This window comes from Oxyura jamaicensis, chromosome 7, assembly GCF_011077185.1.
Source record: "Oxyura jamaicensis isolate SHBP4307 breed ruddy duck chromosome 7, BPBGC_Ojam_1.0, whole genome shotgun sequence".
NCBI classification, from domain to species: domain Eukaryota; kingdom Metazoa; phylum Chordata; class Aves; order Anseriformes; family Anatidae; genus Oxyura; species Oxyura jamaicensis.
Window position 1 is genome coordinate 23,638,253 of NC_048899.1, and position 16,947 is coordinate 23,655,199.

Sequence of the window (16,947 nt, forward strand, 5' to 3'; positions counted from 1 at the left end):
TGCCATGGGGAAGGACCTGGCTTGTCCCCGGGAAGAAGGAGGCCCAGCACCATCCTGAGCCTTGCCATCACCATGGCCAGCGGCCGTTCAGCACGGTGTCATCAAGGAAATGCGATTTAGATCATTGTCCTTTCATGGTGGGTGGGGGAAGGGAGGCAGGGGCCCTTATTTCATCAGGGGATCCATTTCTCTTTAAGCTTTTAAATTTATTTTTATTTTTGGTTTTATGCCTGTTGTGCCCCTTGGGGTGGTGCTGGGTTTTACTAGACCAGATGGAGGGGGAAGCCTTGTATTTGAGCATCCCCAACGTGCATCCACCCTTGGTGGCCTTGGGATCTTCATCCCTCTTGTCCCTGCTACATCCTTTGGCTACTGAGCTCCAAGGTTGGCCATCTGCTCCCAAACCCATTCCTATCCAGTGACCATAGAACATGTTCCTCCCCTCCCAGTGAGATGCTGCTTAGAAAACCCCTCTAAAATAATATATAAATATATACAGATGAAAGCACAATCCTTTTTAAAGCCCAACGTGGGACCAAACCTTTGACCCCGGTTTGTGGCACCCACTCCCCTTTCCTGGGGGAGCTGTGCTGGTGCAGTTGGCACCCGCAGGAAGGGTTTCCTTGGCAGGGTGGTGGCTTTCCTGCTTGTTGTCCCTCCCGGCTGCGGGAAGCAGCTCTCAGAGCTCCCGTTTGTTTTGCTTCCAGAGTTTGACGTGGAAATGCCACACTTTTTTTTTTTTTTTTTGACTGCAAAGCGATGCCTGTGGTCCTCAGGTCCTGGGGCTGACGGCTGCCGCTGCTGCCTCAGCTGTGGGTGCTCCTCATGGGCCTGCGCATCGCTTGCTGAAGGGCGCTGGGCTTTTCTGAGGAACTTCTGCCCGTGTCTCTGGCCGCTTTAGGTGGCACTTGTGCCACTTCTTCCATGTCTCTGGGTCAAAACGAGTTATGACTGCTGCATTCTTCTCCCCTGTGGGCCATAGCCCACGTCCCGGCTAAAGGTCTTACCATCCTGCCCCTTGCAGGGGAAAACACAGCGTCCCAAACCAAGCAGTCCTCTTGGTATCCACACCAGCCCATGAATACCCGTAGTTTATTCTTTTTCCCCCTGCAAGCTCCGTTTAGGCCTAATCCAAGGCACTGAGCTTATGTCAGGAGTAAATAAGCTCCGTTCGGTGACTTCTGCTGCACATGAGGTCAGGCAGAATGAGCTAATGCTCCCTCCTGGCCCTGAAATAAATTAAATGCTCAGAAAGTAAAATTTGGTCCTGCAACTTCTGAGCTGATCTCGCCTTTCTTTTCAGAGGAGCTGGAGCCCCAGGACCACCTCGTGCCTGTTTAAATGCACAGGGGCAGCTGCTGGGGGCTGGAGTGCTGCAGGAGGCTGCACAATGGGGGTGATGCCCTCGGTAGCGTTCGGAGGGTAATTAATCTCGCTGTACCAGCAGTGGGCTGGCTTCCCCTGAAATATTGTTCTGGCGAGCCCCATGTGAGATTTTTAACAATTGCAAAGCTTGCAGACAAACGCCTTGTTTCCATTATTTCCTTATTTGTGTGAGAAAGGGCCGGTTATAAATGAACTCGCGTGCTTATAAAAGCCAGCAGCGGCATTGTCCTGCTCTCCCAAGCCTCATTTCGTCCCCCCTTCGCCAGCACTGTGCACGCTGGTGGAGCTGCCATAGCATTTTTTTTTTTTTTCATTTTTTCCCTTTTTTTTTTCCTTTCTTTTTTGCAGCCAGGATGTTTTTTCTTGCCTTTTTATTGTTCCAGTGACCTAGCAACTCGGCTGCGGTGGAGCCCTGCCAGCAGACTTCCTCCCCGCGCCGTCTGACAGTCTCCAGCAGCACTGCCCTCGGATGGGAACAGGAGTTACACCGACAACAGCCTGGGTCCAGCACGGCTTGGCTCTGCCCTCGCCTGCGCTGGTGGCCCTGCCGCTGCCTTCCCGCCCGGGAAAGCTTCGAGGGGACCTTAAATCCCTGGAAAGAGGAGCGAGGAGTAGCGCGTGGGTGACTTTTCCTCTTGCACTGCTGCAGCAGAAAAGCCTGGAGGATTTTAAGAGGGAATTAGGTGTCTGCAAGCTGCCCGGTTCTTGCTGGGAGAGTTTTTAGTGGAGTTTCTGTGTGGGTATGGGGTCTTTTGGGGAGTGCGGATAGTCACGAGACAGCTTATTGCTATTACAAGTGGGCTCATATTTGAAAGTATTTTTCAGAGGTTCAGCAGTAAAACAGGACTTTTTTTTTGGTCAATTCAGTTGCCAAAAGCTGTGTGAAAGCCAGACCTTGTGACCAGAGGCTTAAGTCGCTGCACTGAGCCCTGGGATGGTGGGTTTCCGGAAATATGGGTCCATGGGATCCCAGGGACCTGGGGATTAAACCCAAATTGTCCAAGCAAGTTGAGCACAAAATGCAGGTTTCCTAGGCTTGAGCTGAGGCCTGGGAGGCTGTGCCTCAACGGAGCAATGCTTCGGACACCAAAACTGAAAGGCTGGAAAGCACTGGGTAAGCAGGACAGCATCCTGTCCCTCCGCGGCTCACGCTTTGTCCTTGGCCTTTGGAAGCGACCCCGGCTGGTGTGTGCTCTTCATTTCGGAGTACCTGCTCTCTGCTGCTTCAGGGTGCTGCTCTTAGAGCAATTACTGATCTTTTTCTTCTCTTAGATTATCTCAGATCCCTGGGCTTTGGGATCACGAGTGTGGAGCAACTAAGAAGGGTAGGAGGCAAAAGCAGTCCTCGTTATCCTGTCGTGGTCCCACACAGCAGCCCCACAAGGACCACACCGCAGTCCCCAGCCCTGGGGCAGCACAGGCAGACGGACACAGCCAGCCAGCCACTGAAATCCCAGCTGCTGCCACCCACGCCAGGGACCTCAAAACTCGCAGCCTGCCGGGCTGTGGATGGTGTTAAGCCCCATCTGTATTAAAGCTTCGGTCACCTTTGGTGGCTGGATAAATCTTCCGTATTTATTCCTCGTCGTGGAGGGGAGAGTGAGCCGCGATGCCCGAGAAAAAATTAGAAAGAATTAGTAAAAAGGGTTAAGTGCATGTGGTTAAAAACCTCTTGCATTCTTCCCGTGCTTAGTGCACACGAGGGACCTGCTTGAAGCAATATTATCGGCGTGTTTACACTGAGCTGACCAGTCTCAAGCACGAACTTTTTTTTTTTTTTTTTTTAAGCTCCAGTTTTCCTCCTCCCCCCGCCTCGGGCTGCTCCTTTCAGGGCAAGAACAAGGAAGGAAATTGAAAATCCCAGCGCGCCCTGGACGGTCCAGATTTAGGGCTGCGGCTTTTGTTCACACAACCTCGCTTGGCTCCCAACCGGCCTCCGCCCTTCATCCCGACATCCGCAGCCACGCTTCCCAGTGCAGCGCCTGGGGGCCGGCAGCCACCGTGCCCCCCGCTGCCCTGCCTGCGGCTCTGCCCCTGCTCCTCCTCCTCCTCCCTCGAGCCCACAGCTTCGCCTCCAGCCAGCCGAGAGTTTTCTAAGTTTAGATGGCTTTTTCCCCACCCCGAGCCTGGGGTGATGCTGAGATGATGCAACCCCGCAGATGTGGGCTCCGTAGTTGTGGCTGCGCTGCCTCTGGGGGAGGCTGCTGTGTGTTCGCATCGCCCTCGGATGGCCCTGGGGTGGCCACAACCCTACCGAGGATGCCTGTGAGGTGGCACAGCTGCTGCTGAATGCTTGCAACGTTGTGGTTTTTGGTATCATGCTGAGGACGTAGCCAGGGCTGAGCCTTCACCGTCCCCGCAGCAGTCACCTCCTGGCCAGGGCAGTGCCTTGATCGCTCACGGCGTGGCTGGACACCCAAAATCACCGGTCCCTAGCAGGTCAGTGCACGTTTCCAGCAGTTTCACAAGGTCCAGCCAAGCCAGGGCCTTGGGAAATCTGCTGGAACCTGATCTGTTTGTCCTGGCCATGCCGTAAGTCGGCTCCCCCAAACCAGCTGCCTTGTTATTGCTTGCAAAGAAAAAGGAGCTCCCAGCCCCGCTCTGCCTGGGGAGCAGCGCTGCTGCTTTTAACGGGAAATGCAAACACTGGGCCCGCAGGTGGCGCGACGGCTTTGGGCTGGAAGTAAAATATTTCTCTTGACAGCCGTGGTCGTGGGGAGTTAAGAGGCAGAACCCAGTTGGCAGCTTAGCGTGCGACAAAAGGAGCGGTGACGGGTCTGTGCCTGCGCTAGCGGGCCGCCTGCTGTAAGCCTTCATCCAACAGAGGAGGCCAGGTGGTCCCGGGTGTGGTTTGTTGGAAGAACTTTGCGTCTGGCCCGTCCTCTCCAGGGAGGGTCATCTCTGCAGGAGAGTCAAGGAGAGAGAGGTTGTGGTGGCTGTGGGTCTCCAGAGGTCTGCCCAGCCCAAAAGGGTTCCTTCCAGCAGCTGCTGCTTCACCTTTCTTTTTTAAAGCTTTTACGGGGAGGGGAAGGGAGAGGAAGCTGTTGTGCTGCCCTCAAGATCACCTGGAGTTTTTGGCAGCGGGTGGACTCATGGGTGACAGTTACAGGCCAGGTATTGACTTGCAAGGGAGGGCAGCAAGCATCCCACCACGACGTGGAGGCTGAGCTACCAAAATGTCGCAGTTTTTCTTGGTGAGTTCCCACCGAAGCTACGGCAGATGGAGGGAGGAGAGCGCTCCCCAGACTGCTGCTGGCTGCTGAGCCATGTCCTCAGCCCTTGTCCGGAGCAAACTTGTTTGTTCCTTTATTCTGCAAACTTGTTTGTTCATTTTCTAACGAATTGAGGAAACACTTCTGGGTGAGGGCAGAGGTGGGAGTTTGGAGCAGCCTTTTCGCAGGAGCAGCAATCCAAATCCTTTGGGATGGAATGGGGCTGTGGCCACCTTATCTCACAGAAAACAGACCTGAAGGTCAAACCGCTTCCCTATCTTGTTTGTTACGTTCTGATAGATGCTGGCACTGTTACACCGAAATGCCCCTCATCTTGGGGTGCGGCAGTGCCGGGATGGCCGGTGTAATCCTCTCCATAAGTTTCTCCCCTCTGCCTTATGATGGGCACGTGGTGCCTGGAAGCAGCTCTGGCTCTCTAGTGGTTATTTGCTGAAGACTTTTTTTTTTTCTTTCCTATCACACACAAAAAGCATGAGGGTGTTGAGTGGCACTGCTCCTGCACCTAGAGGTGGGTTTTAGTGTTTGGCACCGCTGACTGGTCTAATTCACACCGGGTGAATCCAAAAATAATTTTCATGGCTGTGTTTTGATTATGCAACATTTTCTCTAGTGCAGATGAGCTCAGAGCTTGGCCTCACTGTTACTGCAGCGAGCCGAGCCTGCACATCCAGCACTGATGGGATTTTCATTTTTCCTTGTTATTCCTTTCAGTCATTGACAGCCATCAGGTGAGGAGAAGTTCGGACACAGCAATGAGGACTTCCAGCTCTCTTGTGGGTGACGTGGAGCTTGTGACGATGCTGGCCAGCAGCAGGGAGCCAGGGGCACACCATTTCGGTTCCCCCACCAGCACTGAGGCTTTCCCCCTGCCAGGAGCAGGGGGCACAGCAAGCAGCCCCCCTCCTGGTGAGTGCTTAAACTCAGGTTCCCACACCAGCAGGACAGGGCTGTGCTGATTGCCCCATCCCCATTTCTACTTTTTTCTTAACACCTCTGGGTGAAATAAGTGTCCCACTGGGTTAGGAACGTAGAGGTTGGCTTAAATTTTTTCGTTCCTCATTTTTCCCTGTTTGAGGACTTCAACAGGAGCTGTCACATCCCAGGCAGATGCCCTGGGTGCCAGCTGCTGGTTGTCGTGGTGGGAGCACTCCACACCTTGCACATTTGTCGTGGTTTTAAAAAAGTCTGGGTTTCTCTTACCATGTAGACAAATGCAGACAAATTTTTAAATCCTGACATCCCTTTTTTGATGGCAGAAATCCCTTTTTTATTGATGGAAGCCCTCTGTTCCCAGCAGTCCCTCTAGCTGCATGCGCTATGAGAAATAGAGGAAATGTGGGCGATGCTGCTGTGACGCTACTTATTGCGTGTTGTAGTGCTGGGTACCACTGTGGGTGATGCTGCTGCAACCACATCTGAGACACATTAACCTGGTCAGCAGGAATATTAATTTCTCTTCTTTCTTGCTCTTTGCAGCTGTTGGTAGCCGGGTGAGAGGCAAGAGGGCGCTGCCTTCTCCTGGAAACCCTGCAGACACAGAGACGATGATGACAGTGGGGGCAGCCTGGTCCTCGTCCTCATCCCCAGCTTCGCAGGCCCACAGGGTGCTCCCCAGCACCCCTGTGCCTGGCTCCCCGGGGCAGCCCTCATCCTCCCACCATGCTCCCAGCACCCAGACTGGTGTGAGCAGTTCCATGCTGCACTTGGAGGATGCCACGGGGAACTCTGCAAGCCCTGCGCTTACAGCATTGCCGGCCTCCGAAAACACTTCCAGAGGTGAGCTCTGCTAGCCTACGGTTCTGTGTTGCACCTCCAAAATATCCAGCCAGAGACCTTGTCCCACCATGCTCCTTGCCCAGGTGCTACCTTTCCTCTGCCATGCCCGTGATCACAAGCATATGCTTGCTACAGGAGTAGGGGTGTGTATGGTTCCTACTGCCTTCTAAGGACAGTTATGAGCTATTTTATGGAAAATCTGGACTTTCCACAGAAATGCGGATTTATTTATTTATTTCAGTGCTTGTTATTGTTCTGATGGTTAGCTGAAATTCCTGGCAGAGACCAGGAAAAAGCATTTGGTCAAAAAAAAAAATCCATTACCAAAAAAAGATAAAAAAAAATAAAAGCAGGTAGAACTTTGGGACCTTATCAATGCCTTTTCATCAGGGTGGGGACCCGTAGCAGCACAGTCTCCCTGCTGGCCCACTGCTGGCTGCAGAGCAAAGCCCAGCTTCCCACTCAAGCCACACCGCAGCAAGGCCCCATGCTTCAGACCCGATAATGGGTTCCTCACAGGGGCTCTGCAGGTCAGCCCTGACCTCTGCAGCCTCCTTGGTTGACCTTCCCTGGGCCTTCCACATCTCGCCTGGCTTTGGGAAGACTGGAGCAGGCGAGCTGGTTATTCCACCATTTGTAGACTTTTCCACGGGGGCCTCAGTGCGGTGCTTTCATGGCGGCAAGCCACGGTTCTTGCATATGCAGTAACTCAGGTCTTCCTGAACAGAGGGGATTCATGCCTTTCCAAAAGAGCATTTTGTCCAGATTGAAAACTTCCTTTGCTTAATATCCATACATGCAGTGTAAGCATCTGGGAAGAAAATGGATCCATCTGTTTATAATTTCATCTATATAAATCCAGCTCTTTTATTGTGCCGTAGCCGCTGGAAGCAGCTACCAGCCGTCCAACAGCTCAGCAGCAGAGAAGAGAACTTGGGGGTTTCACACCACCAGCACTTCCATGTCCACGACAGCCACCAGAGGTGCCGGGAGGACGTTACGGTCTCTGCCAGCCAGCAGCAGACTGGCCCATGCAGCAGAGATTTCCACCTCTGGTACAGAAACCATCGCCTCTCCAGAGCGGACCCGGTCCCCTGGGCTATCTGTGGGAGCAGAAGCTGGTGGTGGCATGGATGCCACTGTACCCTCCACAGCCCCACTGCTCACCAGCTTGTCATCGTCTGCCTCGGGCAGCGCTGCCACGTGTGAGTTTTGATAGCTAGCTGTATAACTTAGAACATTATTTTAAACGACTTTATAAGCAAAATACATCCTTTCTATTTTAAAGAAAGGAGGAATAATATTGTACTTGGCACATTCTGTACGTTTAAAAACATTTCACAGAAGTGAAAGTATGGATAAATATTATTCTTGTTGGAAGAGGAGGATAGATTTTTTGTTGAAAACTTTCAGTTGAATTTTGCAAGAAATTACTTCAGGAGTTCCTATGTTGAAACCATTTTTTCCTTGTCCTAATGATTGCCCAGTAGTAAATATTTCCTTATTGAATATTCACACGTACGTTGTGTGCACCTAGCGATACTGGGACAAAACCTACCCAGCTGTTTTAGTTTATGAGGTTTTCTGTTTCCTCTGTCCTTTTTCAGCTTTTCACAGCAGTCATGGACCCAGGAGCATCCCAGCCACAGGAGAGGCAATACTGCACTCAGAAGTGCCCCTCGCACTCACCAGTGTGGCTGTGGGGACACTGGGGTCCCCCTCAAGCTCTGCGACCAACCCTGACCCCAGCAGCAGTTTGGGACAAACCTTGTCCTCCTCGGTGGCCAAGGCACACCAAACTGATGGCTGGCAGGGAGACACAGACCTCACTGAGCATCCCCAGGAGCTCACCAGCTTGCTGTCTGCCTCTGAACATGTTTTTACAGGTAATGTGGTTAGTCTGAAAGATGCCTGCTTTGTGGCTGGAGAGGGTTTTGCATCCCTGATCTTCATTTTTTTCCTGTAGGTATCACCATCAGTCACTATTGGATGTACATGTATTTTTATTACTAGCTGCACTGGGACTAGGGGAAGGGTAGAAGTTGTTTTCAGCTTATGAAAAACTGCAGAATAGCAGTGTCCTAGTTGCTATTGAATTTCCCATACTGAGAAAAGCAGCCACTGTTTATAAATACGTATTAAAAAAAGACCACACATCATGTGTGCAACTCTGCATGCATAAGTCAAATCTGTTTTTATCCTATCTTAGGTATCAGAAGCAGCCACCAACCAACTGACACATCGACAGCAGAGAAAGAAACCTCAGCTTCCTCTACCACCAGTGCTTACGTTTCAGCCACAGCCACCGGGAGTGGAGGGAGGCCACCGAGGTCTGTCACAAACAGCAGCCGATGGGCGACAGAAGTCTCTGCTCCCAGCAGTGGCGTGTCCAGGACCTCGGGTACCATTGGATCCTCACCTGCCTCTCCTGTAAGAGCGACCTATGGAGCGCATGGGGCCAGAGAGACAACAGGTTTCAGCCAGACTGTGGAAGACCCTTTGCTGCCACGTTCTCACTCTCCTGCAGAAGTTCCTACAGGTGAGCTCGAGTTAGAGCTGAAGTCCCATTTTTATGAGGAGTAAAAGGAGGGTAGTTATTTTATCCTGCACTACCCGTGTATCACAAAACATTGCGACTATGGTGAATATACTGTTAAGAAGGATGTAGCATGATTTCTGGGTCTGAAGGAATTCAGCTCTTTCTTGAGGAAAAAATTTGGTTTAGTGTTTTTACCTAAAAGGTATATGGGAAAAGTTTCCTTAGGCCAAGAAAAATAATTTACTTTCAAATCATGGTAATTTTTTACCATCTCCAGAACTAAGCACATGGGGATTCAATCATGTCCCTGCAGTTCCAGGGACTAGGCTTCAGTTTCTGCGTTGTATCCAATGGACCATGCTGCTTCTCAGAAATGGAACCAGCTCAATAGATTTAGGGCAGCTTTAGATGTGGTCTCTGAGGTCCATCATGCCGTTCTTTGCTCCTTGACCCTGCTGTGGTGCTGAAGGAATTTGAGCCCACTTCTTCAGCCGTGATCTTCACACACTGCTCAGCGTTGTGCCTGGTCTGAAGTAAATTCCTGCCTTTTCTGGGTCGTTAGGATATGTGTTTGTTCTAGCAGCAAGGAGTGCCTTCAGGCACTTAATGGTGAAATCAAGTGCAAGGCGTAGTTGTTCAGCAGTTTTTACATAACAGCACTTTTCCTGGCATCAAAACACTTTTTTTTTTTTATGAGACAGATTTCTATGGGAAGGAGTCACATCTTTGGAAATTTCCTGTTTTCCCTGGATTTATGTCTTCTCATATTTTCTACCTGTGCATGTACTCACTGCCTCTAGGTGCTACTGGAAGAAAGCTCATCTGTTTATTTATAGTTTTACATATGTAATTATTTTCTTGATGATATCTTAGCTACTGGAAGCAGCCTTGCATCATTCAGTATCCTGACAATGGAGAGGAGAACTGATTTTGATGCCACCAGCTCCTCCATGTCCACGACAGCCACCAGAGGTGCCGGGAGGACGTTACGGTCTCTGCCAGCCAGCAGCAGACTGGCCCATGCAGCAGAGATTTCTACCTCTGGTACAGAAACCATCGCCTCTCCAGACCGGACCCAGTCCCCTGGGCCATCTGTGGGAGCAGAAGTTGGTGGTGGCATGGATGCCACCGTACCCTCCACAGCCCCACTGCTCACCAGCTTGTCATCATCTGCCTCGGGCAGCGCTGCCACAGGTGAGCTCCGACCCCATAGGCCTCAAATACTCGCTGTGTGGAGGAGTGAGGGGACGTTAGGAGTAGCTGGACAATGCTATCGGGCATTATGGAGGAACGTGTCAGTGAATGTTAGCTATTTTTTGCATTTAGTCACCAGAAAAGCCCAGTGTTATTGCAACGAACAGCTTGCCCCCCAGCTTTATTGTGGTTTCTGAGGTAGCACCATTTCAAGGCAGGCCTGCTGGCTGTGTGGGAGGCAAGGCCAGTTGGCCCTGACTCCACCCGGGCAAACAAATGCAATATTTACAGATCCCGTCCAGCACAGCCATGCTTTGTTTTGGGTACCAGGGAGTTACAGGGTGCTGTAGCCCCATCTCACTTTGCCACGGGCATCACAGGGCACACAGGACAGACTGGAGCAGTGTGGAAGGTCGGTGAGCACACCAGTGCTCCCACCTCTTGTTTTTGGTGCCCTCTTCAGGGTGCCATCCTGTGAGCAGCTTTTCCCCAGACCCTCAGGTTGGAAAGGCTTGTCTTTGCAATTGGCATCTTCTCCAGATTTAAATCTTCTCCCACCTTGTATCTTCCTGAGGGTGGTGAGGGAAGAGGGTGTGCCTATCTGCTTATACTTTAATATGTATAAACCCATTTTGCTTTGTCGTTTCCCAGCCAAAGGAGCTATAACATCAGCCAGGGGACAAAGCCTGCCTGATACTCCTCTGACTAGCATGCCCAGCTCGGTGACAGCCACCAGTGGTGGGGAGAGGGCTGTGGAGCCCATGACGGACACCAGCACAGGCAGCTCTGCTCCTGCTCCAGCCAGCACCAGCTCCCTGGACATTGTCCTTCTGCTGTCTTCAGTGACAGAGCCCAGGAGGCAGAGAGATATTTCACAGAGCAGTGCTGACCTCATTGAGCTTCCAACAAAGCCAGTGCCTGTATTTCCTCCTGGTGTTTTGGTACCTTCATCCTCACCAAGTGCTTCAGGTAGGTTGTGTGGGTTCCTGATTTGCCATGAAGGGTCCCTCATCCAAGTTCCTACCCTTGCTTTCTGGTTTTAAGCTAGATTTTCCATATTAATAACCCCAGTTTGTGGCAAAGGAAGCCTGAGCATTGCAGGGCTGGTGAGTTATTCACCTCTGCGTTGAGGCAGCACTTCTCTTGCCAGAATGTAGACAGCAGGCAGCTTCTCAGGGCCACACGTGCATGGACCAGGTGTTTGAACTCAAGCATGAACTCAAATGGGTTCCTACTGCACAGCTCTTAATATTAATACATGATGTTTTCAAACATCTTTTTTATACATATATATATTATATTATTTTCCTCCCTACATTTAAAATTCTGCCTTTTTCCCAGACCCGGCACACTCTGCACTCCCTGGCCACCAGCTCATACCTCTGTGGTGAGCAGGACGGCCGGCGGCACAATTTGCAACCTGCGGGATGTGCAGCCAGAGAGAGCTTGTGCCTGGGCTGCTCGTGTTTCTCCTCCTCTAGCCTCACCTGTTAAATGTCCCTGTGGGAATGGATGTGTTCAGATTTTAGAACCTATTGAGGCCTCAAAAGCGTTATAATATAATAAATATATTATATATATGTATGTCTATCTTTTCTTTGCAGTTCCAGAGAGAGGGCAGTGGATTTCTGGTGTTCCTACTGAGACTACATATGTCTTGACTGTGCTCTCCACCCGTGGGGAGGGGACACCTCGGGGTGAAACTAACCGCGGCACGTGGAGCACGGAAGTGGAAAGCCCCACATCCCACCCGGGCACAGCTGGGGAGCCCCACTCTGGCCCTCTCCCATCCTTCCCAGCATGGTCTGGAGGGGGACATGTCTCCTCTGACTATGCAGGGTACACAGAGCCCAAGGTCACCCTTTCATCCAGAGTCTCCACCTACTTCTCAGCCTCCGGTGAACCTTCCAGTGAGTCTTTCTGAACTTCACAGTTGTGGCTGAATTAGGACAAAGCCCCCTTCCCTCTCCCCCCAGCTCTTCCATGGGCTGATGTTTCCACCAATGCCATTCAGAAGTGTGGTGGATGTTATTTACAAGCTATGGTGCTTCAGCTCATTGGTATTGTGTGTCTGCAGCTGTTGGTGTTTAACAGAAACAATCTCAGGAATGTGACCTGTATCATCTTGCTACAGGAGACATCTAATACCTGCTGGGTTGGGGTGACAATTATAAGTAGCCTGAATATGCCAATGTGACTCTAAGGGTACTGATTGTGCCTGTATATTTAAACACTCCTCTTCCCTTGGAGTAGGCTTTGTCTATTAAATCCATATTTAAGGTAATAGATATGTGAGGACTACCTAATCTGTGTTTAATCTGTATTTAGATGTTCAATTTTATTAATCTGCATTTCAAGATAGAATTACTATAGAGCTGGAGTGCTGTCTGATCTGTGGTGATAAAATCTAATGCCTGATTTTCAATCCTATTTCAGCTGTGGGAATCAGCCATCATTCCCCCAGCAGCTTGAGTACGGAGGAAGAGATTTCCAGCCCCTACACCGATCCCTCGTACCCTTCAGCCACATTAGCTGGTGGTGGAGAGGGGACACGGGTGACAAGCGGTGATCTGGCCCATAGCACAGAGAGCTCCGCTTCCTACACAGAGACCGCCAGCTTTTCAGAACCGATTTGGCCAGCATCAGCAGACCAGAGTGGGACAGTCAATGCCTCAGTTGGCAGCATGGGCTTTGCAACAGAGACTCTTTTCACACATTCTTCTGAGATAGCCACTGGTTCGTCTTTCCAAAATGACCTCACAAGTAAGTTAGTATGTCCACATGTGTGCTTTCTGAGGGCAAGAGGGTTCCCATTGTCTTCCATTTATCTCTGTTATGTTCAAAGCTCTCATTCATTGGTACGTGCAATGCCACCCATGGGTGTCCTCGGGGAGATGTTCTCATTTCTCCAAATGCTGACACAAACAGAGGACTCAGAGCTAGGTCCCTCCTGGCAGGGTTCTCATTCCAGAACTGAAGCCCCGAGCCTGAGCAGTAGCAGGAAAACTCTCCTGTTTGGATGGTCATGGTATTTTTTTGCATCCTAACTGGTTTGTTGTGGGTAATGCTTTCAGAATTGTTTCATGCTGTACATCATCATGAATTAAAGAGTCAGTAATAGAGTTAAACCAAATTTTGAAATTTTAATATCCTATTTTTTAATTTTTAGTGTTTGCTGAAATTATCTGTATATCCTGAAATTCATATTACAAGATTGACTGCTCCTTTAATGCCAAATAATCTGAATTTTTGCATACTGTTGTGCTACTCATTTAGGATTTCCTGACTGCAAAGTTTTCAGTCAATGAGTTCATGATAAGCTGCAAATTAACATAATGTAATAATTTCATCCTACAGTGGCATGGAGTTCACTGTGTCTAAAAACAAACTGACTTAAGAAGATGAATATATTTTCGTTTGGAAAGGAGGATAAGAGGGAGAGGGTTTTATAAATAATGAAAGATAGAAAGAGCAGATGGGTTTTCCTGCTTAGCTTGCTGCAAAATATCACAGAACGATAAGTGCTCAATCACATTAAAAAAGCAATACTGGAAGAATAGATTTCTTTTTAGAAACCTGCACATTTCATGGGAGTTTTGTGTCTGTTAGAGTTCATCATTTTAGAATGAGCTAAGGAGTACAGAAGACTCCTAATTCAATAGCCACACTTGGATTGTGCTTTAAACTTTTAGATGAGTATGGGGCTATTTATAGACAAGAACATTTTATGTATTTATCACATAGTTTTAATATGATATCAAAATAATTTTATTCTGTCATTCTGGTGTATTTTGTCCTTTACTCCAGGCTTTTCAAGTAGCCATCAGCCAGTCAGTAGCATCGATGCCGAGAAAAGGACTTCAGTTTCTCATACAGATGGCACATACATTTCAACCACGTACACCAGAGGAGGAGAAAGGACCCTCCTGTCTATCTCAAATAGCAGCACCTCTGCTGACTCCTCTGAAAGTTCCACTTTTTTTTCAGAAATTTCCAACCCTTCTGACTCATCAAAATCTTCTGTGGCCCAGGACAGGCGGAGCAACGTATCCAGCGATGGCAGTTTTGTTGAGCCATCTACGGAGCCGTTGTTGGTGCACTCTTCCCAGCCATTGACTTCTGCTTCTGTAGGCAACACACAAAATACGACTCTCTTTGACACTGACTTTGAGGTGTTGCCCACTGGCAGATCATCTCTGTCTTCTTCAGCATTTCCACCCTCTTCCTCAGCGTCACCACTGCGTCACTCGCTCACATCAACACCACCACCAACTTACCTGTTGGCAACATCAGAACCACCTGAGATGCTCTCGTCCTCTGTGATGGCATCTTCAGCCCCTCTGCCAGCTTTATCGTCCTCTTTGTCCACTTCCTCACTGCTTTCCTCATCGTATTCGTTACCATCGTTACTGCCTCTGTTTTCATCACCATCATCCATCTCACAGTCCGACGACAGTGGTCGAATAAGCACCCCTGTAGCTACGACGGCGGTCAGGCGGGTGCCCTCCACGGCCGCTGTGGCTGGCAGCTCACCCAGGGAGACCAGCAAGCACAGTGGTACTCGACAGCCCCCAAACACCACCACCTTCACCTCCACCACATCTCCCCCGCTCCCTACGACGCCCATGGAGCTGCTCGGTGGCCGCATCGCGTCCACGCCTGTTCCCACAGTGGTAACAGAGAACACCTCACCGAGAGCTGCCACATCCCAGGGGGGCACTGCTGGGAAGGCACCGCCACTGCTCACCACAGCCAGCGAAGCCCCGCAGGCAGTGCTGACAGATGCTCCCCTCGGCACCTCACCAAGTGCAACAAGCCACGGCGTCATCGTCCCTGCAGTCGCATTGACCACGGTGAAACCCATTGCGCTGACAACACCAGCCAGCCACCGGCCAACCCTGACTGATGCTAGCACCGCAAAAACCCACAGAGCTCAAACAACTGCTGCCACTAAACACGTTTATACCCCTGGTGAAAGGACGGAAGCTATGGATCTCACCACTGCCGTACCTAGTAAAGTCACCAAGGAAAACATCCCTGCTACGAGTCCTCCTGAAGCCCCTCCAACCATTAAGACCACTGTGAGCGTAAGAACTACTTTGGCTGCTACCAAACGCACAACCATCCCTCCACCAAGTAGCACAGCTGGTGTGAGGACATCTCCAGCAACAGGTAACGTGTCTAATGGTCCTCCTCAGTGGTGGGGCCAGCAGTAGCTGGGTCCCACTTGAAGGGTCTTTGAAGGGTTACTTAAGTGTGTACGACAAGTCTGTTGTCAGCAGCATTTGGAATAAGAATTCCGTCTCCGTTCTGGTATTTTTAAGATAAGGGTTTAGCAATCATGCTGAGCTGCTGGAAAAAAAAAAAAAAATGAACATTTTGGTGAATGTTTCCAATGGAAATGTTAAGCTGAAATTTGGGAACTTCAAAAAAATAAAGCTGATGGGCTTTCCAGGTAAGCTTAAGATGCACTGTATATTTGTTGTGAAGAATTGAAGAATAGACCAATGCCTCTCTTAATTCGGGTGAAAAGGCACTCAGTTGGCCAGCACTCAGTATTTTTGTTGGAAGTTCTTCTGTTATCACGACCTATGGCCGGTCTCTCTCCATCCCACTAAATAACCTCTCCCCCAGGGGCCTGTCACTTTTCCCGGCACGTTACATATCATGGTCTTGCTGAGCACATTGTGGCAACCGAGATTGTCAAAGAGAAGCCAAGAAACATCTTATTCAACCATTTCAGATTTGCTTTTTAACTACCTTGTGGTCCAGGAGTGTTCTGTGAATCCATAGTGATATTAGAGACAGGAAAGGTTGTGCTCGGGCACAGCGTTCACCTCGGAGCAGCCAGGCTTGGCACGAGCAGACATCTCCCCATGCGGCTGAAGGGATGCTGCCTGAGCAGGAGTGGGAGCTCTCAGGATGCGGGAGTGTACAGGAGGTGGAAGTGGCAAAATGCAGCACATTGCGAGGAGTCTAGTGACAAAAAGCCCTGTGGAGGAACAAAGGTTTTCATTTATCACCGCTGCCAGTCTCCTTATCTTCTCAAGTAAATATATTGAGCCGTTTCATATGAACGGAAATCGATTCTGCATTTAAAGTTCAGGAGGCTGACCCTATGCCAGCGCAGGGTATTGTGTGTACTAATTGCATTAATCTCAGTGCAGTACTGACAGTAGTGTATATTCTACAAGTAATTAAGCATTTAAAGGTTATTTCTTGGGCTGATTGGTTTTAATTATAGGTATGGTTTCATACCAAAACAAAAAACCAAAACCGTAGGGGATTTTTTAAATCAAAAACTAATGTATTGTATCCATTCTACAGAACGATTCACATGCTTTCCAAGTTACTGTTTCCTCTAAATACTGAGTTTTGCCATTTGCGAAAATGAAAAATATCCTCCTGCTGCCTCGTGGGATGCTTTATACATGGGCATCTGCTGCAAGAGAAGGAACCCCTGTTGGCCCCACCACGCAGAGTGTGTGCTGAAGTACGGGGAAGCAACAGCAGAGGTTTTAAAATACACCCACTCGTTTCTGACTGCTCAGGTCAGAGACATCAAGTCGCCCTCTTGCTGATGCTGAGATGGCCCTGCCAGACAGCCAAGGACATGGGGATTATCCCCAGTTGCTGCCCCGAGCTGGGGTCAGCTCAGGACTGTCTGGGCTGCGGGGGCTGCGTGGTGTCACAGGCATTGCAGGGGCGTCACAAATAGTGCATGTGAGCTTGTGGCCCCTGTGCTTTGTGCTTTAACCACAAAGCCCATCCTTCCTGCCTCTGTGAGAGTGCTCAGCAGGAACTGCAAAGCAGATACGT

General features: G+C 49.9%; 1 protein-coding gene across 6 annotated transcripts in view; it reads left to right on the top strand.

Moving 5' to 3' along the window:
- Positions 1 to 16,947, top strand: part of HEG1 (heart development protein with EGF like domains 1) — a 55,196-nt gene that overhangs the window by 13,520 nt on the left and 24,729 nt on the right. For 3 of the 6 annotated variants that reach the window (XM_035331411.1, XM_035331409.1, XM_035331410.1), the window contains exons 2-11: positions 5,331 to 5,525; positions 6,096 to 6,395; positions 7,277 to 7,600; positions 8,003 to 8,281; positions 8,605 to 8,934; positions 9,808 to 10,128; positions 10,780 to 11,097; positions 11,733 to 12,038; positions 12,565 to 12,891; positions 13,936 to 15,300. In XM_035331411.1, coding sequence (XP_035187302.1) covers positions 5,372 to 5,525; positions 6,096 to 6,395; positions 7,277 to 7,600; positions 8,003 to 8,281; positions 8,605 to 8,934; positions 9,808 to 10,128; positions 10,780 to 11,097; positions 11,733 to 12,038; positions 12,565 to 12,891; positions 13,936 to 15,300 — 4,024 coding nt within the window. In that variant the 5' untranslated portion in view covers positions 5,331 to 5,371. Of the gene's footprint in view, positions 1 to 1,781; positions 2,070 to 5,330; positions 5,526 to 6,095; positions 6,396 to 7,276; positions 7,601 to 8,002; positions 8,282 to 8,604; positions 8,935 to 9,807; positions 10,129 to 10,779; positions 11,098 to 11,732; positions 12,039 to 12,564; positions 12,892 to 13,935; positions 15,301 to 16,947 lie in introns of those variants that run through there. The other 3 variants (XM_035331407.1, XM_035331412.1, XM_035331408.1) reach the window with 3 other exon arrangements.